Source organism: Tachyglossus aculeatus, chromosome 18 (assembly GCF_015852505.1).
Source record: "Tachyglossus aculeatus isolate mTacAcu1 chromosome 18, mTacAcu1.pri, whole genome shotgun sequence".
Classification (NCBI taxonomy): domain Eukaryota; kingdom Metazoa; phylum Chordata; class Mammalia; order Monotremata; family Tachyglossidae; genus Tachyglossus; species Tachyglossus aculeatus.
Window position 1 is genome coordinate 33,092,675 of NC_052083.1, and position 27,994 is coordinate 33,120,668.

General features: G+C 46.5%; 1 protein-coding gene across 1 annotated transcript; it reads right to left on the minus strand.

Moving 5' to 3' along the window:
• Positions 1 to 27,809, minus strand: FAM3B (FAM3 metabolism regulating signaling molecule B). Its single transcript, XM_038760445.1, has 8 exons — positions 27,752 to 27,809; positions 19,531 to 19,674; positions 12,977 to 13,100; positions 11,383 to 11,441; positions 9,745 to 9,795; positions 3,386 to 3,473; positions 1,421 to 1,553; positions 1 to 639 (listed from the first exon to the last, which is right to left on the minus strand). Exons 1-8 carry the CDS (start codon positions 27,768 to 27,770, stop codon positions 550 to 552), a joined length of 708 nt encoding a protein of 235 aa, XP_038616373.1. The 5' UTR covers positions 27,771 to 27,809; the 3' UTR covers positions 1 to 549.
• Between the last annotated feature and the right edge of the window lie 185 nt (positions 27,810 to 27,994).

The following is a 27,994-nucleotide window of genomic DNA, read 5'->3' on the forward strand; positions in this document are numbered from 1 at the left end:
AAGAATATATTTATTTAATAAAGAGGACTTTCTTTTTAGAAAAATTACAAGAGGTCTGAGGTACAAGTTTCGTTAAATTCTTCTCTTTGGATCACAACCGGTGGTGGAGCTATGACGCTTGTGGGTGGAGGGAGCACCAACTGGGGTGGAAATAATTGGGGGAGTGATGAAGCCAAAGGCAGGAGGACCAGTGAAAGACCCATCTCTGCCAACTGCACCCCAGTGCCCCATGCCAAGATAGAGAGATAATGACTCTCCACACGCATTACTCCTCCCGACCCTCCCTCCCTGATTTCATTCATTCAATCGTATTTATTGAGCTCTTACTTTGTGCAGAGCACTGTACTAAGTGCTTGGGACAATACAAGAGAACAATAAACAGACACATTCCCTGCCCACAACGAGACCCTTTTACTCATCCTCGGGGAAGCACATTGATCGGTTAGAAGCTCTCCATGGGGCTCCCAACCTCCTTGTGCGTGAGTATAGTAGATCTAAAAATGCCCATATGAAAATAGAAGGTAGATTTCTTAAAAAAAGCCACATATTCTAACTTGGTTTTCGGGGGATACATCCTTCTATCTGGATTTCCGCCGGCCAACCGGAGTACCTGTTCTTTGCATTGTCAGAATGGTTGATCTGTTGAGAAAATACACACAGACAACAATAAAGAGCTTGCTTAATTTTCTGGTGGGAAAGAAACGCTTTCTTGTGTCACAATCTGTTATGGCCACTCTTGGATCCTGAGCTTGCAGTCAGTGTGTGTCTGAAGTCGGTCAAGTTGGAATGTTCTTGATTTTTTTTTCTTTAATTCTGAGGCTCTTCTGATTAGATTGAAAATCCTGAAGGGCAATAATCCTACTTCTGGTATACTCTCCCAAACAGTTGAGTGCTTCACTCTTGATAGGTGTTTAACAAATGCCATTGATAATGATGACGATGCTGATTTTTGTGCTTGGGTGATAAATTATTTTTTCATATTAAGGAATGTCCATCTCCCCCTCTAGACTGTAAGCTTGTGGACAGGGAATGTGTCTATCAACTCTGTTGTACTGTACTCTCCTAGGCACTTAGTATAGAGCTCAGCATACAGTAAGCGCTCAATAAATACCATCGATAAATTGTGGATTCAGATGGTCTGCACTCCCCGGCCCCACTCCCACAGGCTTACTTGCACATTAGCCAGTAAGTGATTCTGAAGTTTTTGTTTCTGCATACAATTTTATCTCTATCTCTATGAAATAGGGTGTCTATGAATGTTGTCTGATTAAAACCCACGTCCTCAGGGAGCCCACACTCTCATTTGAGGAACGGGACTTCCTTTCCCAACCAGCTACACAGCCTGACCCAGGGTTTTGCAAGACTGACAATGAAGAGAGGTGTCATGGCACTAGGACAGAACCACTTAGAGCCAACTTACCTTTTCTCTTTGCAAATAGTCGGGGAGCTGAAAACCTTTTGCAGCTAGAAAGACCCAACTTGACCTGAACCGCATGTTCGTGATTTCTTTACTGCCAAGGGCTTCTATGGCACTTTTGGCATCATTCTTTAATCTGCCCCAAATTAGAGGAAGAGTGAGAATTCAACAACTTTGGAAGTCACAGTAATCCAAGCCAAGTATAACCATCTCTGATGGGAATCTATACCCTCTCTGGATTGTGAGTTTCTCAATCGACCAAACTTTTAAAGCTGTGAGCTCACTCCCCATACTCATTTAGCTCTACTATTTGCCTGCTGTGTGACCTTGGGCAAATCACTTTACTTCTCTGAGCCCCAGTTTCCTTTTCTGTAAAATGGGGAGTCAATACCTGTTCTGCTCACTTTGACCGTGAGCCTCAAGTGGGGTAGGGACTGTGTCTGGCCAGAGTAGATTGTCTCTATATGTTGCCAACTTGTACTTCCCAAGCGCTTAGTACAGTGCTCTGCACACAGTAAGCGCTCAATAAATACGATTGATTGATTGATTACTCCAGCTTGGCACATAGAAAGTGCTTAAAAATACCACAAATATCACCATTACTATTAGTCCTCTTCACAAAAAGAACATGTCAAAATGTTTCCAAATTTTTCATTTTGGGGCAAACCATTGGATGGGGTTGTTCTGTTGCCCAAGAAGTTTTGGACAGTTGCTATGATTTAAATAAGTTCCTTTGGCTATTTGTGACCAACTGTGCCCCCCAACATTAACTCTTTAATGGACTGGCTTGTTGACCCTGTTGTTTTTCTGTCCACAAAGGCCAGTAACATCTGTCCCTTAGTCTTCTGAAGAGTCATCAACATACAACAAAAAATCCTGCTGGACCATGGTCAGCAAAATCATTTAAATTTAGAACTAAAGCAGCACGGCTTAGTGGATAGAGCTTGGACCTGGGTTTTATTCCCTACTCGGCCACTTGCCTGCTGTGTGACCTTGGGCAAGTCACCTAACTTTTCTGTGCCTCAGTTCCCACACCTGTAAAATGGGGATAAAGACTGTGAGCCCAATGTGGAACAGGGACTGTGTCCAGCCCAATTATCTTGCATCTCCCCCAGTGCTTAGTGCAATGCCTGGCAAGTAAGTGCTTAACAAATACCATTTTAAAAAATCCAGAAAGGGAAGGGGAAGAAGAAAGAACCGTCCTGAAAGTGGAAAATAAATTTAGATAAGTCGCTATATAAGTTCATGGAACATAAATACTGCTTTGTGCTCAAAGCAGGCCCATTTGTGTCCCCGTTAGAAAGAAGAAAAAGAGTAAATCCTTTTCAACCCCATGGGAACCTTATACTGAAAAGACCTGGATTCTTGTCTGAGCTCTGCCACTGTCCTGCCATGTGACCCTGGTCAGGTCATTTAACTTCTCTGCGCACCTATTTCCTCATCTGTAAAATGGGGATATTACCTCCTCTCCCTGAAAGGAAACCTCTGGCAAATCAGGTGTTGGAGTGAAATGAGGTGTTGAAACAGCAGCATCTGGTGGATAGAGCATGGGCTTGGAAGTCAGAAGGACCTGGGTTCTAATCCCAGCGCCACTACTTGTCTGCTGTGTGACCTTGGGCAAGTTGCTTCACTTTTCTGTGCCCCAGTGACCTCATCTGTAAAATGAGGACGAAGGCTGTGAGTCCCATGCGGGGCACGGCCTGTGTCCGACCTGATTATGTTGCCAACTTGTACGTCCCAAGCGCTTAGTACAGTGCTCTGCACACAGTAAGCGCTCAATAAATACGATTGATTGATTGATTGATTAGTCATCTGTCAAATGAGGATGAAGGCTGTGAGTCCCATGCGGGGCACGGCCTGTGTCCGCCCTGATTAGCTTGTATCAACCACAGTGCTTAGAACAGTGGCTGGCACATAGTAGGCCCTTGACAGATACCATTTGAGAAAAGGTGACATCAACGCGCTTACCTGTGGCTTCCATCGTCATGGGTAACCATCAGAAGGAGAGATCTTTCGGGGGCGTTTTTAATGAAAGCAGTCATGGGGCCAGAGTTATCTGTTGGTAACACACAGAATGGTGAAGGCGGGGGGGGGTGTCTTAGCTTTTTTCTCTCTCTCTCTCTATCTCTCTCTCTCACACACACACACACACACACACACACACAGAGTGTGTCACTCCCTAGTAGTAAGGGCCTGGTGGGAGCCCACCTCCTCCAGGAGGCCTTCCCAGACTGAGCCCCTTCCTTCCTCTCCCCCTCGTCCCGCCCTCCAATCCCCCCCATCTTACCTCCTTCCCTTCCCCACAGCACCTGTATATATGTATATATGTTTGTACATATTTATTACTCTATTTATTTATTTATCTTACTTATCCGTATCTATTCTATTTATTTTATTTTGTCAGTATGTTTGGTTTTGTTCTCCGTCTCCCCCTTCTAGTCTGTGAGCCCGCTGTTGGGTAGGGACCGTCTCTATGTGTTGCCGACTTGTACTTCCCAAGCGCTTAGTACAGTGCTCTGCACACAGTAAGCGCTCAATAAATACGATTGATTGATTGATTGATTGATAGTAAGGCGATGCTTAGGGAGGACAGACCTTTTCCCAGTACTAGACGCCCCCCAGTGGCGTTCGAGAGTAATGCAATGCTTAGGGAGGACGGCCCCTCTTCTCGTACTAGACGCCCCCAGTACTGGCACACGGGGATAATGCACCTCTCTAATTTGCCCCGAACACCGAAAAGCAGCAGCCCACTGAAATAATTAATAAATAATTAATTAATAATGGCATTTATTAAGCGCTTACTATGTGCAAAGCACTGTTCTAAGCGCTGGGGAGGTTACAAGGTGATCAGGTTGTCCCACGGGGGGCTCACAGTCTTCATCCCCAGTTTACAGATGAGGGAACTGGGGCCCAGAGAAGTCAATCAATCAATCAATCAATCAATCAATCGTATTTATTGAGCACTTACTGTGTGCAGAGCACTGTGCTAAGCGCTTGGGAAGTACAAGTTGGCAACATATAGAGACAGTCCCTACCCAACAGTGGGCTCACAGTCTAAAAGGGGGAGACAGAGAACAAAACCAAACATACTAACAAAATAAAATAGAATAGATATGTACAAGTAAAATAAATAGAGTAATAAATATATACAAACATATATACATATATACAGGTGCTGTGGGGAAGGGAAGTCAAATGACTTGCCCAAAGTCACACAGCTGACAAGTGGCGGAGCAGGGAAATAAAGCCCGGTCTGGGAATCAGAGGACAAGTGTTCTAATTCCAGCCCTGCTCCTTGGCTGCTGCATGGCCTCAGAGAAGTCACTTAACGCCTCTGAGCCTCAGTTTCCTCATCTCTAAAATGGGGATTGAATACTCCTGCCTCCGATTTCACTTCACTTCTCTGGGCCTCAGTTACCTCATCTGTAAAATGGGGATTAAAACTGTGAGCCCCACGTGGAACAGACTGATTACCCTGTATCTACCCCAGCACTTAGAACAGTGCTTGGCACATAGTAAGCGCTTAAATACCATATCATCACCATCAATTTAGACAGTGAGCCCCATGTGAGACGGGGACTACGTCCGATCTGATTATCCCTTAACTACCCCAACGCCTCATACAGTCCCTGGCAACTAGTAAGCGTTTAGCAAATACCTTAAAGCAAAAAAAAAAAAAACAAAAAAAAAAGAAGAAATGGAGGCCTCGAACTGGCAGGCTTGTAAAGGGGTAAGATATCCCAGCAGTCAAGGTAAATCTAATCAAGGGAAGGGAGCACGAGTAGGTCCTATCTTTCCCAGCTACTTTGTGAAGCCCAAGACACTTGATTATTGATTGATTATGGCATGCTGGGCTAGAGTCAGTCAGTGGGTTTATTGAGTGCTTACTGTGTGCAGGGCACTGTACTAAGAGTTTGAGAGAGTACAATATTGGGAGAGGGCTGGTAGATAATACTACTACTACTACTACTAATTATTATTCGATCCAACAAATCACCACTCTCCCCATCTTCAAAGCCCTACTGAAATTACACCTCCTCCAGGGTGCCTTCCTTGACTAATCTCTTGTTGCCTTACTTCCCTCCCTAATGTGTCACTTACCTACTAGAGTCCCTACCCCCACAGCGCAGGGTCACTTCCCCTAGCTGTAATTTATTTTAATGTCCGCCTCCCCCACTACATTGCTCTGAGGCAATGGGAAGTGAGGAGACTTGCCCAAGGTCACACAGCAGACAAGTGGAGGAGCCTGGATTAGAACCCAGGGCCTTCTAACTCCCAGGGCCATTCTCTAACCACTAAGACAAACTGCTTCTCTGTTGTGCCTGCTGCTCCTGCTGCAGGGCCCGCAAAAGCGTTTCTTATCCGTTGCAAAACAAAAGAACCTAAGGATGCCAACTTGTACTTCCCAAGTGCTTAGTACAGTGCTCTGCACACAGTAAGCGCTCAATAAATATGATTGAATGAATGAATGAATGGCACCAGGAATGGGCAGAGGTAAAAACACTAGTGCTTCCCATAAGGAAAACACGTAATAATAATAATAATAATGACATTTATTAAGCGCTTACTATGTGCAAAGCACTGTTCTAAGCGCTGGGGAGTTTACAAGGTGATCAGGTTGTCCCACGCGGGGCTCACAGTCTTAATCCCCATTTTACAGATGAGGTAACTGAGGCCCAGAGAAGTTAAGTGACTTGCCCAAAGTCACACAGCCGACAAGTGGCGGAGCCGGGATTTGAACCCATGACCTCTGACTCCAAAGCCCGGGCTCTTTCCACTGAGCCATGCTGCTTCCCTGGTTGCTATTTTTGATATTTTAATCATGATCCTTTTTTATTTAAATGGAAGTGGTGGGGAGTTAGCCAAGTGATGCCTGGAATTCTTGGGGCTTTGGTTGGCCACCCTCATCCTGGTCATTCTGGTCCCGGAGAGCCCCTGGGAGACTGGTTTGATCCTGGGTTCTTCCAGAAATTGGGGTGGGGGGTGGGAAGGGAGACAGGATCAGGATGAATAGACCCTTGGTCCCGCTCCATTGAGGGTCCCAGGAGAGGCTGGGCCTTCTGATCTCAATCAATCGTATTTATTGAGTGCTTACTGTGTGCAGAGCACTGTACTAAGCGCTTGGGAAGTACAAGTTGGCAACATATAGACACAGTCCCTACCCAACAGTGGGCTCACAGTCTAAAACTCTCAAAGCCCTCAATGACCATAGAGAGGGTGTCCTTCCAATTGTCACGGATCAAAACGGACTTGTTATCCTCTTGCCAGACAGCAAGCTTACTTCTGGCTTCCTCCTCTCAGGACAAGTTTTCCAGCAGCATGGCCTAGTGGAAAGAGCCCGGGACTTCGAGAGTCAGAGGATTTGGGCTCTAATCAATCAATCAATCAATCAATCATATTTATTGAGTGCTTACTGTGTGCAGAGCACTGTACTAAGCACTTGGGAAGTACAAGTTGGCAACATATAGAGACAGACCCTACCCAACAGTGGGCTCACAGTCTAGAAGGGGGAGACAGAGAACAAAACCAAACATATTAACAAAATAAAATAAATGGAATAGATATGTACAAGTAAAATAAATAGAGTAATAAATACGTACAAACATATATACAGGTGCTGTGGGGAAGGGAAGAAGGTAAGATGGGGGGGATGGAGAGGGGGAGGAGGGGGAGAGGAAGGAGGGGGCTGAGTGTGGGAAGGCCTCCTGGAGGAGGTGAGCTCTCAGTAGTGCCCCGGCTCTGCCGCTTACCAGCTATGTTACCTTAGGAAAGTAACTTAAATTTCGCCATGCCTCAGTTCTATCCTCTGCAAATTAGGGCTTCAAACCTGCTCTCAATCAATCAATCAATCAATCAATCATATTTATTGAGCACTTACTGTGTGCAGAGCACTGTACTAAGTGCTTGGGAAGTACAAGTCGGCAACCTATAGAGACAGTCCCTACCCAACAGTGGGCTCACAGTCTAGACCGTGAGCCCCATATGGCACCTGATGATCTTGCATCTACCTTGGCACTTGGTATAGTGCTTGGCACACAGTAAGCCCTTAACAAATACCACAATTACTATTACTATTATTTCATCAAACATGCCATAATGGTAACAGAGCCCAACACCTCACTTGAAAGGACTCCTTTCACTCTGTTACAAAAATAACAATCGTCTTGCCAGTTCTTCAAGTAGGGGGAAGATGAGCTGGGAGGTCCAGTGCTTAGTACAGTGCCCAGGGCTAGTACAGTGACTGGCACACAGTAAGTGCTTAACAAATACCAGAATTATTAATATTTTCCCTCTCATTTTTAGCAAAGCTGAAACCATCCTGCCAACTTGCCACCTTCCCAATCTTCCTGCGGTACAGAACATTTTTCCTAGCAAAGTTTCCTTTTGCTGCAGTTCTCCTCAAACCCCAAACAACTCATTAAGAAAATGTAGAGCTACGGTGCATATGGTGTGTATAAGCAGCAAGGCGTAGTGAACAGAACAGCCCTGGGAGTCATGGTTCTTGCAACTTGTCTGTTGTGTGGCTTTGGCCAAGTCCCTTCACTTCTCTGGGCCTCAGTTCCCTCATCTGTAAAACGGGGATTGAGATCGCTAGCCCCACATGGGGCAGGGACTGTGTCCAACCTGATTTACTTGTATTCACACCAGCACTTAATAGGAAGAGCTTAACAAATACTACAATTATTACTATTGTTATTTCTCAAATGCACGTGTACACACAACACACACAAACATTTCTTCTGACACTGCGATGTTCTGTATTCAAACAGGCTCACGTTGCTGGATAAAGACTCCCTCACTCCTTTAACAACACCCTACGGTCAGAACTCAGAGGGAGAACAGCGGACATGGCGTATTCTGTTCTACGGCATGGGTGTCAAAATGCCAGTTATTCAGAGATTAAGAAGTGAGCCTCAAATGATGGACGTATTCCTTGTCTATGAAGAAACAAGCCAGATTTATACCAGGAATTAGACAGCCTTTCAGCATCTGGAGAAGGGGAAGATTCTGGTGGGTGGGGAATGGGTTTTATGCTTGTTCTACTTTCCCAAGAACTGAGTACAGCTCTTAGTACTTAGTAGGCACTCAATAAATCATCATCAATCGTATTTATTGAGCACTTACTATGTGCAGAGCACTGTACTAAGCGCTTGGGAAGTACAAATTGGCAACATATAGAGACAGTCCCTACCCAACAGTGGGCTCACAGTCTAAAAGTGGGCTCACAGTCTAAAATAAATATCACTACTGCTACTACTACTACCACCACTATCAGAGAGAGGTCCTAGATCTCTGCCCGGGTTAATGGCCACTTGAAAAGAGACCAAATCCACCTACTTCCTTTTTTCTTTCATTTTAAACTGTGGGAAAGATAATTTTAAGTGATAAATGAAGGAGTACCTCTCAATCCATTAACTCTCCCCTGTTCGTCATTTATTTTAATGTCGGTCTCCCTCAGTTGACTGTAATGTCCCCAAGGGCGGTTTTTTGCTTCCTTAAAATTGGGGAAGAGCCCATTGGGTGTGTCGGGTTCGACTGCTCCGGCACCAGTGATTTTGGGGTTCGGTTTCCCCAGAGGAAGGGGTACAGGTCATTCCTAGGGGGGTACATAGTCATAGTAATAGATATATTATGCTGAGAAGCAGCGCGGCTCAGTAGAAAGAGCCCGGGCTTTGGAGGCAGAGGTCTTGCGTTCAAATCCCGGCTCTGCCAATTGTCAGCTGTGTGACTTTGGGCAAGCCACTTAACTTCTCTATGCCTCAGTTACCTCATCTGTAAAATGGGGATTAAGACTGTGAGCCCCCTGTGGGACAACCTAATCACCTTGTAACCTCCCCAGCGCTTATAACAGTGCTTTGCACATAGTAAGCGCTTAATAAATGCCATTATTATTATTATCATCACACCTACGAACTCAATTGATCTCTCCCAAGAGCTCAGTACATTGCTCTGCACACAGTAAACACTCATAAAATACCTTTAAGTCAGTTTTAAATCGGAGAAGCAGCATGGCGAATTGGACAGAGCATGAGCTTGGGAGTCAGAGGACATGGATTCTAATTCTGGCTCTGCCACTTGTCTGCTGTGTGACTTTGGGCAAATCACTTCACTTCTCTGGGACTCAATTATCTCATCTGTAAAATGGGGATTGAAATTGTGAGCCCCATGTGGGACAGGGACTGTGTCCAACCCAATTTGCTTGTATTCACCCCAGCGCTTAGTACCGTGCTATCCATTATTATTATATTAGGCGCAAACTGAATGGACTTTGGGTAAGTTTCCAACAACAGCTTTCATTGGGGAGTCAACAGCTTCCATGTTCTTACCTCCTTCATACATGTCAAAATATTGTGTTTGCGAAACTTTCCCCGTGTCGTCTGAAAAAAAAAAAAAAAGTGCAGAAAGGTAGTTAAAGCTAAGGTGAACTCCCAGGAATATTTGAGATGATTGTAAGACTCTAGAGTTTCATGATGACACCAATTCAGTGCTTGAAGTGTTATGGGTTGAGGCAGAATGCTGATTGAATTGCTCTCTTCAGGAGGGTCTGAAATTAACGTCCTCCTTTTAGGAGGGCTGGGGAGAGGTTAAATCTGTGATTGTGGATGAATCATTTCACCTCTCTGTTTCTTCATTTGGAATAATGCACACAGTACACCCCATTTCTACTCTCTCCTAGCACTGAATCTATCTTCAAAATAGTGCAATTAAGAAGCAGCACGGTCTAGTAGCATGGGCCTGGGAGTTGGGGGACCTGGGTTCTAATCCCGGCTCTGCCACTTGTCTGCTGTGTGACCTTGGGAAAGTCACATGACTTCTCTGTGTTCCAGTTCCCTCATCTGCAAAGTAGGGATTAAATATCTGTTCTCTCGCCCCTTTAGACTGTCTCTGTGGGGACAGTGTCTGACCTGATTACCTTGCATCTACTCCAGTACTTAATACACTGCTTGGTGCACAATAAGCATTTAACAAATACCATTATCATCATTATTCCTCCCCCTCCCCATCCCCCCGCCTTACCTCCTTCCTCTCCCCACCGCACCTGTATATATGTATACATGTTGGTACATATTTATTTTACTTGTACATATTTATTCTATTTATTTTACTTTGTTAATATGTTTTGTTTTGTTGTCTGTCTCCCCCTTCTAGACTGTGAGCCCCCTGTTGGGTAGGGACCATTTCTAGATGTTGCCAACTTGGACTTCCCAAGCGCTTAGTACAGTGCTCTGCACACAGTAAGTGCTCAAAAAATACAATTGAATGAATGAATGAATTATTATTAGTAGTAGAAGTTCTAAGTCTTTGCACAAAACTGTATCATATTGTTGTATTGTTCTCTCCCAAGCACGTAGTACAGTGCTCTGCACACAGTAAGTGCTCAACAAATACGATTGAATGAATGAATGAATTATTATTAGTAGTAGAAGTTCTAAGTCTTTGCACAAAACTGTATCGTATTGTTGTATTGTTCTCTCCCAAGCACTTAGTTCAGTGCTCTGCACTCAGAAAGTACTCAGTAAATACCATTGATAAACATACTTTCGGTAGTGATTGGACAGGGTTGCAGAGGTTACTATTTCATAAAGGATCCTTCTGATGCATTAAATGTTTCCCTGCTGCTGAAGTCACCCCCAAATCCCCTCACCAATTCAAACATTTCTGCTCTTGTCTTTATATATGGAAAGAGCATTTTCATGCTTCTCGCCCATCTATTGTACTTGAGGACTGAGTTCAATTAAAGTTCGCACATCATTTACTTTCAAGACAGCAGTTTAGCTTTAGAAGCAGCAGCAGCAGCTCAAGACGATAAAATGATGCGGGTTTTACATCGTGGGAAGTATTACTTTTAAATGCATTGAAACCTAGGGAGGACCAGAGTGGCAGTCACAGAATCCTGATGAATGACTGAGATTTTATCCTTACAAATCAGACTGAAGTTTGATGGTAGATAATGCTGAACTTACAGTTCACAATGGCTATGTTTATACCTCTGGCCACATTACCCTTCTTTTCGCCTATGAGCCTGCAATACAAAAAAACAAGCAATCCATCAAACCCCGATCTGGTGTTGGATGGGCTGACTTTATTAGTGAATCGGGGAGAGTTTCTCACCTTCTGAAAGTCCATGAATTCCTTCAGACCTCTATGCTCACAGACAGATCTGCCCCTAACCCACAGTGTGACATCTCTAGGTTCCATTCCCTTACCTTTAAAATGGGGATAAGATACTTGTTCTCCCTCCTTCTTTGATTGTGAACCCCAGGTTGGACAGAGACTGGTCTGAACTGAGCATTCTGCGTGAACCTCAGTGTATAGCACACAGTAAACCCTTAGTGAATGCATAATTATACTACTAAACTATCGCTCCATTGCTCCAAAGAGCCCTCACTTGGGCAAGAGGGAGTGTGCCTCTGTAACTCTCCGAAGTGACCAGTGTACTCTCTACTCACCTGCAGGAACAGGCCCAAAACTATAAATCCTGTATCCAGTCCCTCTCCTTGATCCCCTCTGTGATTAATGATCAAACTGAGGAACCTGCTAAACATTGGAGATGGCCCAGGACAATTCAAAGTGTTTTTGTTTGAGTGGTGTGCTCCTGTAAGACTGGAGAAAGGGGAAGAGGCTCTGAAGCAACAGCAACCCATGACACCAGGGGAAGTGTGCCGAACTGAATTTTTGTCCCACCAAACATTCAGGCTTGCCTCCAGGACCAGAAGAAACCAAGCTGTTCTGGCTAACTATGAGCTATGGGCTTTCCCAAAGCTCCCATTCTCAAGCAGCGCTGATGGGAACCATGGAGTTTGTTCACAATGAGCCTTACTTGGTAATTTGTCCTCACTGGGTCACTCAAGAAAATTTACTTGATAGTTTTTACCCACGGGAAGGGAGTAAGGCAACTAAGCCACGTCCCTGCCTCCAGACAGGGCTACAATATAAACACCCCTGGCAGGTGAGAACCAGGCCTGCAGCAAGGACACGGATAAGTGCAGCCACCATTCGGTTCAACGTCAAGGTTAAGAAGTCTGTGTTGTCTCCTCTCAGCCCACAGTCAGAGTTTCATTAACCTCTCTGGAGCGTTAAATCTGTATACGGATAAACCTGGGTGTTTGAAGTGATGCAGGAACCCAGGTGGCTTTTTGTAGCAGAACATCCGCAGATGCTATTTCTGACTGCAGTGAACCCAACGACCGCAGCAGCCAAACTTCGTTCCGTGCTTCTTTGAAGCGTGAGAGGGAACCCTTTCCACTGCAGTCCCATTCCAAGTTGGCACAAAAAATAATCCACCTTGTCACAAAATTATCATCATCATCAACATCATCAATCGTATTTATTGAGCGCTTACTGTGTGCAAGAGCACTGTAGTAAGCACTTGGGAAGTACAAATTGGCAACATATAGAGACAGTCCCTACCCAACAGTGGGCTCACAGTCTAAAAGAGTCTAAAAAAGTCTAAAAATTCACTTTTTCAGCTTAGAACCGCAAGACAACTCTACGATGACGACTATGATGGCTATTACTATTACCACAACAACTTAGCAGGTATTTTATGGTACTTACAGCTCGTCTTCAAAACAGATTTTGGCAAAATTATCCTTTCCCCCACCACTAAGCAGCCGGTAGGCGTAGGTATCGGGAGGGCAGGCAGTCCAGTGATCGCATTTCTGCCTCTTTGGGGGCGGTGCTGAAAAACCAAAACGTGAGGTGAGACTCTGCCTTTGGATCAGTGCTGGAAAGACCTAGGAACCAGCTGGAACAGATGTACACCTAATGAAGTTTTTAGTGTTGGGTGAAAGAGTGATTCTGTTTATAACCTCAGGTCAAATGCCTTGAGCTCTTCTTTGTATTATTCTCTCCCAACTGCTAAGTACAACGTTCTGCACACAGTGAGTATTCAATAAATACCACCAATGGATTGATTGATTCAGAGTCCCCGGGATGGGTTCTCAACCAACAAGAGCCTATTTGAGGGGGGCAGGTTATGAGTCAAAGGTATATTTTGAGCCCCTGGGTGATCCCAGCTCTGCCAACTGTCAGCTGTGTGACTCTGGGCAAGTCACTTCACTTCTCTGTGCCTCAGTTACCTCATCTGCAAAATGGAGATTAAGACTGTGAGCCCCCCGTGGGACAACCTGATCACCTTGTAACCTCCCCAGAGCTTAGAACAGTGCTTTGCACATAGTAAGTGCTTAATAAATGCCATTATTATTATTATTAGCACTGTACTGAGTTCATTCATTCATTCAGTTGTACTTATTGAGCACTTACTACATGCAAAGCATTGTACTAAGCACTTGGGAGAGTAAAATACAGCAACAAATGGACATATTCCCTGCCCACAACAAGCTCACTGTCTAAGAAGTGCTTGTGAGAATACCATGGAAGCATGACACACATTTCCTGCCCTCAAGGAGCTTACAATCTAGTGGGGGAGGAAGAACAATGTAATAATAAGAGAAGCAGCGTGGCTCAGTGGAAAGAGCCCGGGCTTTGGAGTCAGAGGTCACGGATTCAAATCCCGGGTCCGCCACTTGTCGGCTGCATGACTTTGGGCAAGTCACTTAACTTCTCTGTGCCTCAGTTACCTCATCTGCAAAATGGGGATTAAGACTGTTAGCCCCCCGCGGGACAACCTGATCACCTTGTAACCTCCCCAGCGCTTAGAACAGTGCTTTGCACATAGTAAGTGCTTAATAAATGCCATCATTATTATTATTATAATAATGATCCTAATAACCATAACAATAAATGCGGAACGCGTTAAACGTTTACCAAATGCCAAGCACCACACTTAGAGCTGGAGTAGATACGAGACAATCGGATCCCGCACGGGGCTCACAGTCTAAGTAGGAAGGGGGGTAAGGATTGAATTCCCATTTTGAAGATGAGGAAACTGAGAAGTTAAGCGGCTTGCCCAAGGTCACACAACAGTAAGTGGTGGAGCTGGGATGAGAACCCAGGTTCCCTGACTCCCAGGCTCATTTTATTCCCACTAGAACAGGCTTCCATCACATCAATCCTAGGTTACCGCATCTGCTGCTCCATTGTGAGCCTGTCTGTCTCTTTCCCTCTCCCTCTGCCCACAGTTGGCTCCTTCCACTAATGGAACCACCAACCCACAATTCTGTCTTCTTTTTGCTCACCACAGATTCTTTTTTCTGTTCTGCTGCCTGCATCTGCTGAAGCATTTTAAACTTCGCCCAGTTGGATCTGACTTTTCCTCCTAGGGGGCCTGGGACCCCTACCATCTCTTTTGAAAGATCTTGGTTCACAAAGATGAAAGCATCAAAATTAAAAGGTTTTCAAAGGGAGCAGATTCAAAGAACATCACAGGGAAGCCATTTGATAAGGTCTCATTAGTGGTCACATCACACACACACACACACACACACACACAGACACACACACACACACACACACACCACACGTACATACATTTATTCTAATGGTGTTCGTTAAGCACTTACTATGTGCCAGGCACTATATTGAGTCCTGGGGTAGACACAAATTAATAATAATAATAATAATAATAATAATGATGGCATTTATTAAGCACTTAATGTGTGTTCTAAGAAGCACTGTTCTAAGCGCTGGGGAGGTTACAAGGTGATCAGGTTGTCCCACGTGGGGCTCACAGTCTTAATCCCCATTTTACAGATGAGGTAACTGAGGCACAGAGAAGTGAAGGGACTTGCCCAAAGTCACACAGCTGACAATAGGACACAGTCCCTATCCCACATGGGGCACACAGTCTTAATCCCCATTTTACAGATGGGGTGACTGAGGCACAGAGAAGTTAAGTAAATTGCTTAAGGTCACACAGCAGGCAAGTAGCAGTGCAGGGATTAGAGCCAGGTCCTCAGATGCCCAGGCTCGTGGTCCTTGCACTGGGCCATAATGCTTCTCAACCGAATTCTGCAGAATGTTCCTCTTTGCTTTACAAAGCACTTGTATTCTGTAAGACCTTTGTCTTCTGTAGTGATTCTGAAAGTGTTTCAATTTGTAAGGAAGGAGGCTGAGGTTGTCCTGAGACAGATTTAGGAGATGTGATCCACGAGGGCACACTGTAGCAGCGATTATAATGAGTAATCATGTCTTCCCTTTGCCTCCTTACCTCCAAGAAAGAGAACAGGACCTCCCTCAGCCTCCATTTCTACGTTTTGGTTGGTCTCTGCCTCAGGGTGTCTGCCTGTCTCATTATTTTCTTCTTCCCCTATCTCTGACTCATGAGATCATCATCATCATCATCAATCGTATTTATTGAGCGCTTACTATGTGCAGAGCACTGTACTAAGCGCTTGGGAAGTACAAATTGGCAACATATAGAGACAGTCCCTACCCAACAGTGGGCTCACAGTCTAAAAGGGGGAGACAGAGAACAAAACCAAACATACTAACAAAATAAAATAAATAGAATAGACATGTACAAGTAAAATAAATAGAGTAATAAATATGTACAAACATATATACATATATACAGGTGCTGTGGGGAAGGGAAGGAGGTAAGATGGGGGGGATGGAGAGGGGGACGAGGGGGAGAGGAAGGAAGGGGCTCAGTCTGGGAAGGCCTCCTGGAGGAGGTGAGCTCTCAGCAGGGCCTTGAAGGGAGGAAGAGAGCTAGCTTGGCGGATGGGCAGAGGGAGGGCATTCCAGGCCCGGGGGATGACGTGGGCCGGGGGTCGATGGTGGGACAGGCGAGAGCGAGGTACGGTGAGGATGAGATGCCTTTGTCTCTTTGTGAACGTGAATCTCTGTGCTTACCCACTTTGGTGCCCATGGGCATGCCCCAAGCAGGAGACTAAGATTTCATTTCCTCTGTTAAGGGAACGATGGTCTGGGCTTGCTGGACATTCTAGGGAAAATGGGTTTGGCTGCTTCGAAGAACAGTGGCCCTCTTTAATCAATGGTATTTATTGAGCACTTACTATGCGGAGAGCACTGTATTAAGTGCTTGGGAGAATACAGTTCAGAGTTAGCTGACATTCTCTGCCCACAGCGAGCTCAGTCTGGAGGCCTATAATTTCCTGACTGGAAGGCAGGGAATGCAGGTTTTGACATTTTCTAGTCAAATTTTGACCACTCAGATATCCTAAGCATAAGAGACTCTGATGCAAAGCAACTTGCCCGTTCGCACAAGTTTGTGAACAACTAAAACCAATTTAGAATGAATGCCAAGCTACCTCTAGCAGGGGGAGGAGCGGGGTGGGGGTGAGAAAGACCCAGGTTAGGGGCTAGTGCTTTTATCTAATTAGAAAGGGGTTGAAGAAGCAGAAGAATAGATTGAACTTGAAAACTGAATGGTTGTTCCACCTGGATATCATTTTCCCATCGCCTGCTTTCCTGAGAACAGTGCTAAGAGAAACAGGAACAAGCTGTTAAACACTGAGAGTGGTCAGAGGCCCCATTTCTGCTCTGCCTCCCATGCAAACACCTGGGTTTCCCCAAGATAATAACATAGTTCAGCCTGGAGTGAATGTGAGATAGGCACTGGAGGGAGGCTGGGACTGAAATGGAAAACCAGTCACGACTCAGGCCAAGAGCAAAGGAAGGTGAAGTAAATATGAAGGTTCAGGATTGAGAATTTGTTGGTTATAATGAGTTATTACATATTTATTACTCTATTTACTTGTACATATCTATTCTATTTATTTTATTATGTTAATATGTTTGGTTTTGTTCTCTGTCTCCCCCTTCTAGACTGTGAGCCCACTGTTGGGTAGGGACTGTCTCGATATGTTGCCAACTTGTACTTCCCAAGCACTTAGTACAGTGCTCTGCACACAGTAAGCGCTCAATAAGTACGATTGATTGATTATTTGTATTTGTTAGCCATTTGTCCAGTGGTAAAGAGGAGCTTTCCTTCAGATCGGATCCTGAATACATAAACCATAGGAAGGAAGGCTTGGGCATTTTCTCTTCTGAGTGAAAAGGACCCAAAACAATCTCAGGCCTGTTGGATGTGTAATCATCTCAATAGAAGCAGCATAATGGATATGGCAGGGGCCTGGAGTCAGAAGGAATTGGGTTCTAATCCCAGCTCCGCCGGTGTCTGCTGTGTGACCTCAGGCAACTCACTCAACTTCTCTGTGCCTCAGGTACCTCACCTGCAAAATAGGGATGAAGACTGATCCCCGTACGGGACATGGACTGTGTCCAACCTGATTGACTTGTATCTACCCCAGCACTTGGTATAGTCCCTGGCACACAGTAAGCAATTAACAAATACCATAAAAAATAAATCAAGGTTTTAAATTCCTTTATTTCCTACTAGGAGCCATGCCACAACCAAAGTCACTCACTGGGTTTGGCTCCTCTCTCCCATGAGCTGAACAGCACAAGCAACACGTCTACTGTTTTCCTTCTCCTGCCTCAGGACTCCCTCCAGCCAACAAAAGCAATCGGGTCATTGACATTTCCCTATTCCACCTTGTTGGGGAAAGAAAGCAAATATTCCGTTGGCAAATATAGGGGTTGCTAGGGAGAGTGGGTGGGGGGTGGGGGGGAACAATCTCTCCAGAGGCTGCTGCTATGTGAGTGACCCCCAGATCTGGGTTGCTAGCCCTTCCCTCTCTCCTCCTCGGCAAGCTTGCATTTCCTCCTGCCACGGAGGCAATTTCCTCAATATCCTCAGAGACTAGACTACAGCAAGCAAATGTTCTAGAATTTTACAGCTCCTATATCAAACAATCATCGGTCACCGATAAGGCAGGGGGGAAGATGGCCTACTGGAAAAGACTTGGGCCCGGGAGTCCGAGGACCAGGGTTCTAATGCGGACTCTGTACGTTGCCAACTTGTACTTCCCAAGCGCTTAGTACAGTGCTCTGCACACAGTAAGCGCTCAATAAATACGATTGATTGATTGATTGACTCTGTTACTTGTTCGCAGGGTGGCCCATTTCCAGTGGAACTGCCGGCCGTGCGATGTTGATGCTGGCCACTATGGCCATGACCCAGTGGGCGGTTGCCTTGGTGACGGGTGCATTTGGGCTGCTCACGTTAGTAGTCATTTTTCAGGATTCCCACCGGGCCAGGTCGTCCAAAGTGGTTCGATCAGAATCCTTCACCGCTGATGGCAGAGCCCCAGCGGGCAGAACCAGAACTGGTGATCCATCAATCGTATTTACTGAGCGCTTACTCCCAACATCCGCCAAGCTAGCTCTCTTCCTCCCTTCAAGGCCCTACTGAGAGCTCACCTCCTCCAGGAGGCCTTCCCAGACTGAGCCCCCTCCTTCCTCTCCACCCTCGCCCCCCTCTCCATCTCCCCCGTCTTACCTCCTTCCCTTCCCCACAGCACCTGTATATATGTATATATGTTTGTACATATTTATTACTCTAGTTATTTATTTATTTATTTTACTTGTACATATCTATTCTATTTATTTTATTTTGTTAATATATTTGGTTTTGTTCTCTGTCTCCCCCTTCTAGACTGTGAGCCCACTATTGGGTAGGGACTGTCTCTATATGTTGCCAACTTGTACTTCCCAAGCGCTTAGTACAGTGCTCTGCACACAGTAAGTGCTCAATAAATACGATTGATTGGTTGATTGATTACCGTGTGCAGAAACACTGTACTGAGCGCTTGGGAGAGTTCAAGAGTTGGTAGACAATGTTTCCTGCTCAGAAGGAGTTTACAGTGTAGAGAGAGACGTAAAATGGAGATTTAATACCTGCTCTCCCTCCTACTTAGACCGTAGATGTGCTTCAAATTGACAATCTCAGATAACCTTCACCGGGTTAATCTTAAGAGAAGAAGCATGGAGTCAGGGGACCAGAGTTCTAATCCTACCTTGGTCACTTGTCCGCTGTGTGACCTTGGGCAAGTCACTTCACTTCTCTGTGCCTCAACAGCCTCATCTATGAAATGGGGATTAAATCCTACTCCCCCTGACTGTGAGTCTACATGTGGGACAGGGACTGTGCCCAAACCTGATTATCTTGTACCTTTTCTCCAGAGCTTAGAACAGTGCTTGGCACAAAGTAATTGCTTAACAAGTGCTGTCATTATCATCACCACCACTCTGGAAAGTGAATCAATTTGTTTAGAAACATGCTTGCACACTGAAAACCCATTTCGCTGCCCACAGAGAAATAAAGAAACAAAATCACCTACCCTTGATGACTGGTTTCTCACCAATGCTCTGAATGCTGGAAACAGCACTAGACAGATGGTCTTCTGGTATGATCTCTGCAAACAGGTATCCAAAGTACCATGCACATATGGAAGCAAATATAATGAATAGACCCTTCACAACACCTAGAGACAAAAAATAGGGCCATTACCTGATAGATCGATAACGTAAAGGACACCTGCAGCTGTTTAAAAATTTTGCTGACTCTGGCGGGGGTGTGACACTGTGGCCATTTTGTCTTCCGCACAAAAAAAAGCTTGAAATATTGCCACACAATGAGGTGGCAGGATGGTGATGAGAAGGCTCACAACCTCCTCAGTAACTTATTCCTTTATCTGTAAAATGGAAAGGAGGAACTGAAAGCCAGGGTGGGAATAATAATAGCAATTATTGTGGTATTTGGAGTAGAAGCAGTGGTGTCCAGTGGAGAGAGCACAGGCCCTGGATTCTCACCCCGGCTCTGCCACTTGTTTGCTGTATGACCTTGGGCAAGTCACTTGACTTCTCTCTGCCTCAGTTACCTCACCTGTAACCTGATTGGAGAAGCAGCATGGCTCACTGGAAAGAGCCCGGGCTTTGGAGTCAGAGTTCATGGGTTCAAATCCCGGCTCTGCCAATTGTCAGCTGGGTGACTTTGGGCAAGTCACTTCACTTCTCTGGGCCTCAGTTCCCTCATCTGTAAAATGGGGATTAAGACTGTGAGCCCCCCATGGGACAATCTGATCACCTTGTAAACTCCCCAGAGTTTAGAACAGTGCTTTGCACATAGTAAGCGCTTAATAAATGCTATTATTATTATTATTTTGTATCTACCTCAGTGCTTAGTACAGCGCCCAACATATAATAAGCTCTTAAATACCATAATAGAGAGAACAGGTATTTTATCTCCATTATACAGACGAGAAAACTGAGACCGCAGCATCAAATCAATGGCATCTATCAAGTGCTTACTAAGCGGAAAATACTGTACTAAGTGGTTGGGAGATTACAGTGCAATAGAGTCAGCAGGCGTGATCCCTGCCCACAAGGAACTTACAGTTAAGGGACTTCCCTCTGATCAGACATAGCCAACGAGTGGTGGAGCTGGCATTAGAACCCAGGTCTCCTGACTCCCAGCCTCTGATCTTTTCATTAGGCAACTCTGCCTCCTTGGTGAATGAGGGATCCACGCATAGTATGGGCCTCTCCCTGCCCCTGCCCTCCCACTCTCATTGACAATCGGTTGGCTCCAAGGATGTCATGAGGACAGTGCTCTGCACACAGTAAGCGCTCAATAAATACGATTGATGATGATGATGAGGACGTCAGAGCGAGTGTGGCGAAGACGACCTATACGGTGGCACTCCCCAATCTGGCTGCAATTAGACCGGGACCTGCGTGGTGGCTCCTGGATGGGGAGAGGAAGGGAGCTTTTGAGAGGAATTGCTGATGAAGAGTACTGAGCTAATAACAGTTAAGGTACTTGTTAAGCACTAGTGCTGGTAAGAGCTCAATAAATACAATTGAATGAATGAATGACTTTTAGACTGTGAGCCCACTGTTGACTGTCTCTATATGTTGCCAATTTGTACTTCCCAAGCGCTTAGTACAGTGCTCTGCACATAGTAAGTGCTCAATAAATACGATTGATGATGATGATGAATGAATGCCAAGCACTGTTCTAAGCACTGGGGTAGATACAAGTTAAAAAGGGTGGACACAGTCCCTGCCCCACGTGGGGCTCCCAGTTTTCATCCCCATTTTCCAGATGAGGTAGTTGAGGTGCAGAGACGGGAAGTGACTTACCCAAGGTCACACAGCAGATATGTGGTGTAGCCGGGATTAGAACCCAGGTCCTTCTGACTCTGAGGCCCGTGCTCTAGCCACTATGCCGTACTGTGGGTCAAAGACAGCGAAAGCCAAACTAGGCCTGAATGACCCTGGGCCTAGTCAAAGTGTCTACTGACTTTCCTAGCAACCTGGAACGTTTTTTTTAGGTAGGATTTCCACCTGTCACAATGAAGACAAAAGGTGGATTTCCCTTAAGCGCTTTGCCGGAAAACAAACCAAACTCTGGGCCTTGTACCTTGGTCTCATTTGCTATCTAATTCCCGAAACCTTAGGGCAATTTAGATAGGTCACTTCTGGGGGCAATAAAAGTTAAAGGCACTCTGAGCCCGAAATATGACTGTTATGCAGTGGGTTCCTGGGATGGGGGAGGGCTGACCAGATTGTCAGCCTGCAGACTGCAAAGGCCTGTTAGAGCTTTTTGGTTTCTACAAGGGAAAAGGTGGCTTCCACACACTAAAAGAGCTTGCAACTGAACCAGGGAGATGACGTAGAAAATAAATGCAACTACAAAAGGAAAAGGACATAAGGAGCGGAAGCAGTAGAGCATAAAGAAAAAAAATCCATATAAGCTGAAGAGGCTTATACTTTCATTTTCAGAGATGTCTTTTAGTTTAGTTTAGTCAGATAGGTTGACTGGAGATGAGAGGGGGTCATCTGGGAAGGCTTCGTGGAGGAGGCAGGTTTTTGGAAGGCATTTTATAGGAGGCAAGTGACATGGTCTGGTGGAGAGGAGATGGAAAAGTGTTCCACGTAGGGAGAGCAGAATGAGCGATGGCCCAAAGAAGGGAAAGCAAGGGCCTAGAAGTCAGAAGGACCCGGATTCTAATCCTGACTTGGCCACTTGTCTGCTGTGTGATCTTGGGCAAGCGACTTAACTTCTCTGTGCCTCAGAGACCCCATCTGTACAATGGGGATTAAAACTGCTAGCCCCATGTGGGGCCTGGACTGTGTCCAATCTGATTAACTTGTATCTCCCCCAGAGATTAGTACAGTGCCTGGCACATAGTAAATACTTAACAAATACCATTAAAAAAAGAAAAAAGAAAAAAAAAGGAGAGCCAAGTGCAGAGAATGGCAGGCACGTTGGCTTGGCTAGAGAGGGAGACAAGAGTGGAGGGTCACTGGGACAATTAGGGTAAGTAGGATGATTAGGAGAGGGGTAGCTAATTGCAGAAGGGCTTTTGAAACCTAGAGATATGAAATGGAAGCAGATCTTGGAGCCACCTTAAGTCTCTAGGGAGGACTCCTCACTGTGCCTCACCCTCGCCTGCCCCTGAAATACCATTCTACCTCTGGCCTGGAATGCCTTCCCTCCACACATCCGCCAAACTAGCTCTCTTCCTCCCTTCAAAGCCCTATTGAGAGCTCATCTCCTCCAGGAGGCCTTCCCAGACTGAGCCCTCCCTCCCTTTTCCTCTGCTCTTCCTCCCCTCCCCATCGCCCCCACTCCCCCATCTGCCCTACCCCCTTCCCCTCCCCACAGCACTTGTGTATATTTATTAATGTGTACATATCTAAAATTCCTTTTATCGATTTTGATGGTATTGACAGCCGTCTACTTGTTTTGTTGTCTGTCTCCCCCTTTTAGACTGTGAGCCCGTTGCTGCGGAGGGATTGTCTCTCTCTCTGTTGCCGCATTGTACTTTCCAAGCGCTTAGTACAGTGCTCTGCACACAGTAAGTGCTCAATAAATATGATTGAATGAACAAATGATGGAATGAACTGGGGTGGGACCCAAGCCAGGCTGGAGGAAGAGAGTGCTGTTGGATGTAGGGTGGACTGTGATGGGTCAGGGGAGGGAGGTGCAGCAGCTGGGGTCTGTCATTTCTGTATATATGTATATATGTTTGTACATATTTATTCCTCTATTTATTTATTTTACTTGTACATATCTATTCTATTTATTTTATTTTGTTAGTATGTTTGGTTTTGTTCTCTGTCTCCCCCTTTTAGACTGTGAGCCCACTGTTGGGTAGGGACTGTCTCTATATGTTGCCAATTTGTACTTCCCAAGCGCTTAGTACAGTGCTCTGCACATAGTAAGCGCTCAATAAATACAATTGATGATGATGATGATGATAAGGAAGCTGTTGCAGCAGAGTCTGACCGCTGATGATGACTGAACTAACTTTAGGGGAGGATCCATTTCCTTCACGCTGTGGAGCAAACGAAACCCTAACTCCTCTGTTAATCAATCAGTTCTATTTATTGAGCGATTATTGGGTACAGAGCACGGTACTAAGTGCTTAGGGCAGGAACTCAAGAAATCCCTGCTGTACTCAGTAAACCTGCGGTTGGCGAAAGGCCCGGGTTAACTTGGACTCGAGAGCATATCTCGGCCAGCTATGAGACTGAGGAGGAAGGTAGTTAGCTATCCACGGTTTAGAGTGCCAAATGAGGTGTAACAATTTTAAACAAATTATATCCTGTTAGAGAATTAAGTCAGATAAAGATAATAATAATTTATCCAACTCTCTCCAAGGGAGTCAGGAAGTCTCACAACTGCCCAAATGCATGTGAAATTTGGAGGAGCCCAGGACTTTACTGCAAAAGGATTAGCTGTAGTTTGAGTGAATCATAGGTGGGGCCGGAGTAGGAAAAGCTGAAGAGAGCTGTTCTATTGAGGGTATTTCTTCTAAACTAACATCTATTCTATGTCATTCCGGGCATGTGCCAAATGGAACCCTCAGATTAAGAGATAATAGTCATCACCAAGAATCTTGTGCATCAAGTTTTTTGATTGTGATTTTTTAACAACTTCCAGGTCCCGTTCACTTCCTCGTCACCCTCACTCGCTTCTTTTGCTCTCCCTCCCCGTCCCCCCAGCACTTACATTTATATCTGTAATTTATTTATTTATATCGATGTCAGTTTACTTATATTGATGCCTGTCTTCCTTCCCCTAGACTGTGAGCTCGTTGTCGGCAGGGACTGCCTCTCTTTATTGTGTATTGTACTTTCCCAAGCACTTAGTACAGTGCTCTGCACACAGTAAGCTCTAATAAGTACGGTTGAATGAATGAAGTCTAATCTATTATAATTGGGCCTTTACCACTGATCTTTGCTAATGAAAGCAAAACAGACCCTCAAATTTAGGTGGGTTATCTCAATTTTTTCTGGGCAAGAAGTCAGCTGCCAGGGAACATGTTTACCAACTCTGTTGTACTGTACTCCCCTAAGCGTTCTGCACACAGAAGTGCTCAATAAATACCACTGATTGGTTGACGTGTCCACCACGTCAAATCCTTTGGTAATGAATTAGACTGTGAGCCCACTGTTGGGTAGGGACTGTCTCTATATGTTGCCAATTTGTACTTCCCAAGCGCTTAGTACAGTGCTCTGCACACAGTAAGCGCTCAATAAATACGATTGATGATGAACTCTTTGCCTGCTTGTGATCCTGAAGGCTTCCATCTCTCTCCTTACGCTAGTAGGGTCTACCAATCCTCAAGGGGGAATGCTCTGTCTCCCTGAGGTAGAAAGTGGTGGAGTTTAAAGGATAACGTACCTCAGATAATAAGGTGTCTGTTTATTGTTATAATGTACTCTAAAAATGCTCCGAACACTGTAAGCACTCAATGAATAGGATTGACTGACTAATAACTGTAATTTTTGTTAAGTGCTTACTATGTACCAAGGACTGCGCTAAACCCTGAGGCAGGTATGATCAGATTAGACACAGTCCCTGACCCACACAGGGCTCATGGTCTAAGGGGGGCTGGGAAGGAAGATAAATCAATACTTAATTCCCATTTTACAGATGAGGAAACAGAGGCCCGGAGAAATTAAATGATTTGCCCAAGGTCCCACAGCGGGCAAGTGGAAGATTTAGGATTAGAACTCACAACTTCTAAGTTCCAACCTTGTGTTCGTTCCACTTGGCCACGCTGTTTCTCTTCTGGGCTCTTTTGTGGTGGATGGGAGGAAGGGAGTATGTGCATATTTTTAAATTATATTTTATAAATTATGTATTGATATTAATATCCCTATTAATTGATATTAATTACCCCTCTAGACTGTAAGTTCATTATGCACAGGGAACATATCTGCCAACTCTGTTGTACTGCATTCTCCCAAGTGTTTAGTAGAGTGTTTTGCACATAGTAAGTGCTCAGTTAAATACCACAAGATAATGATGATGAGACCTGGTACTTTTGGTTTACCAATAAAATCCTAGAAAAGGGCACAAATTCAAGAGAGAAGGTAGAGGTGAAGTAGCCTGGCCTGGGGAAGGAAGAAAGGTGGGGGAGAGAACGTTAAGGGGAGAGAACGTTAAGGGAAGAAAAGCAGTCGGCAGTGATATTACACAATTTACCAAGACTAGATGGACCTAGGGTGTTCTGCTGACCACTTCTGTTTTACTCCACCGTCTAATGTTTCCTGCCAACGGATGATTGGGCTTAAACTATCAGTCAAGGACTCCTGCGCCCTAGACTTTGTCGGAAAGGCAAGGGGAAACCCCAGGTTCCGGACCATAATGAGGACATTGGAACCCCCTCGATTGCAACCCACACGGTTTTGAGAAAGAAAGCAAAGGGTCCGCTTCTCCTTTTTTGGGCCCCCGGCCTGCACTCCTGAAAGCAAACTGTAACGTTTCAGGGTCAAAATTCTTTTCTGATTTCTCCCCTTGGCTCCTTTCTAACCGTCCTACCTATTTTATAATTTCCCATCTTCCTATTTCCTCAAGTAGTAATCTTAGCCTTTGATTGGTGTCATGTGTGCGTGCACACACACACTCACTCGGTGCCGGCCATGGCACTGCGGTCCAAAGGTGATGCTGAAGTGACCCTGCCAGCCCAGTCTCTCCCCCTCGGCCCGGAGACCCGAGATGTCAGTCAGCCGTATTTATTGAGCGCTGACTGCGTGGACAGCGCTGTACTAAGCACTTGGGAGAGTACACTACCACAATAAACAGACATAGGATGAGCACTGACAGGATTTAGTGATGGATGGAAAACGTGGGTTGAAAGAAAGGAGTCAAAGATAAGGCCAAGGATACGGCTTATGACACAGGGGATGTCCACTAGGGTCGTGTCTCCCCCTCAACACATCATACACACACACACACACACAAACCCCCACAGCCTTCCCTCCATGCCATGTCACCCGTCGGCACCCTTGTGGTTCCTTCCAAGGACAGATCCCCGGCCCGCAGAGGTGCAGGGCCCAGGGGAGCCCCACGGTGCCAGGATGGTGGAGGGGGACAGGGGGCACATGGGACCCCCGTGGCAAACAGCTTGGCGAGTGGCCTCGTCCCACTTCCCCCGCCCCACACCCTCCCACCCGGGACTACACTGGGGACAGAAATGGAGGGGAACAGGACGACGGGGACAGGGGCGGGGGGAGAGGGTTGGGGAGAAAAGAGGCCGGGGGAGGAAGAGAAGGTGAGGGGGAGAGAGGGGTACAGGGCGAAGCGCTTAGTACAGTGCTCAATAAATTCAGCTGAATGAATGAAAGAGGGGGCTGTGCGGGGGGAATAGCCGGGGGGGAAGTGGAGGAGAGGGGAAGGGGGAAGAGCAGCAGTGGAGAAAGAGCAGCAGGGGGGAAGGGCAAAAGTGAAGAGGAGGACGGAGGGAGGGGAGAAGGATGGTGGGGCGGAGAAGGAGGTCTGAGGGGGAGAGAAGGAGGTCTTTGGGGGAGAGAAGGAGGTCTTTGGGGGAGAGAAGGGGTCTGTGGGGGAGAGAAAGGGGTCTGTGGGGGAGAGAAGGGGGCCTGAGGGGGAGAGAAGGGGGTCTGAGGGGGAGAGAAGGGGGTCTGTGGGGGAGAGAACGGGGCGTGAGGGGGAGAGAAGGGGGCCTGAGGGGGAGAGAAGGAGGTCTGTGGGGGAGAGAAGGGGGCCTGAGGGGGAGAGAAGGGGGCCTGTGGGGGAGAGAAGGAGGTCTGTGGGGGAGAGAAGAGGGCCTGTGGGGGAGAGAAGGGGGTCTGTGGGGGAGAGAAGGGGGCCTGTGGGGGAGAGAAGAAGGTCTGTGGGGGAGAGAAGAAGGTCTGTGGGGGAGAGAAGAGGGCCTGTGGGGGAGAGAAGGGGGTCTGTGGGGGAGAGAAGGGGGTCTGTGGGGGAGAGAAGGGGGCCTGTGGGGGAGAGAACGGGGCGTGAGGGGCAGAGAAGGGGGTCTGTGGGGGAGAGAAGGAGGTCTGTGGGGGAGAGAAGGGGGTCTGAGGGGGAGAGAAGGGGGCCTGTGGGGGACAGAAGGGGGTCTGAGGGGGAGAGAAGAAGACAGTGTGGGGGGAGAGGAAGGAAGGGGAGAAGAGGGAGAGAGGAGGACAGAGGGAGAGGCCCGCCGCTTCCCCGGCTCCCATTTCTGTGCTGGGGACCCTTGGGGGGGGGGGTGGGGGGGCAGCAAAGCCGGGGCACTGAGGCGGGCGGGCACTCACTAGAGGCGTCCGACCGCATCTTCCCTCGCCCGGCCGGCAAGACGCTGTCCCCGCCGCCGCCGCCGCCGCCACCGCCACCTGCCCGGCTCCTCCTCGGCTCCTCCTCCTCCTCCTCCTCTTCTTCCTCCTGCTGCCGCCTCCTGCCCCCCTCCACGCCCCCCCGGCAGCCCCGCCTCCCCCTCCCGCTCGGCGGGGCCCGGCCACGGGAGGGCCTTCATCCAACTCTCTGCCACTCGGCTGCTC

Bases quoted from the DNA above. Each gene is read 5' to 3' on its own strand.
- FAM3B (XM_038760445.1), bottom strand. The intron at 3,474-9,744 runs GTAAGAACATGG...TGTTACCAACAG, and splicing joins TTTTGACATGTATGAAGGAG to ATAACTCTGGCCCCATGACT. The intron at 1,554-3,385 runs GTAAGCGCGTTG...AATTTGGGGCAG, and splicing joins CATGACGATGGAAGCCACAG to ATTAAAGAATGATGCCAAAA.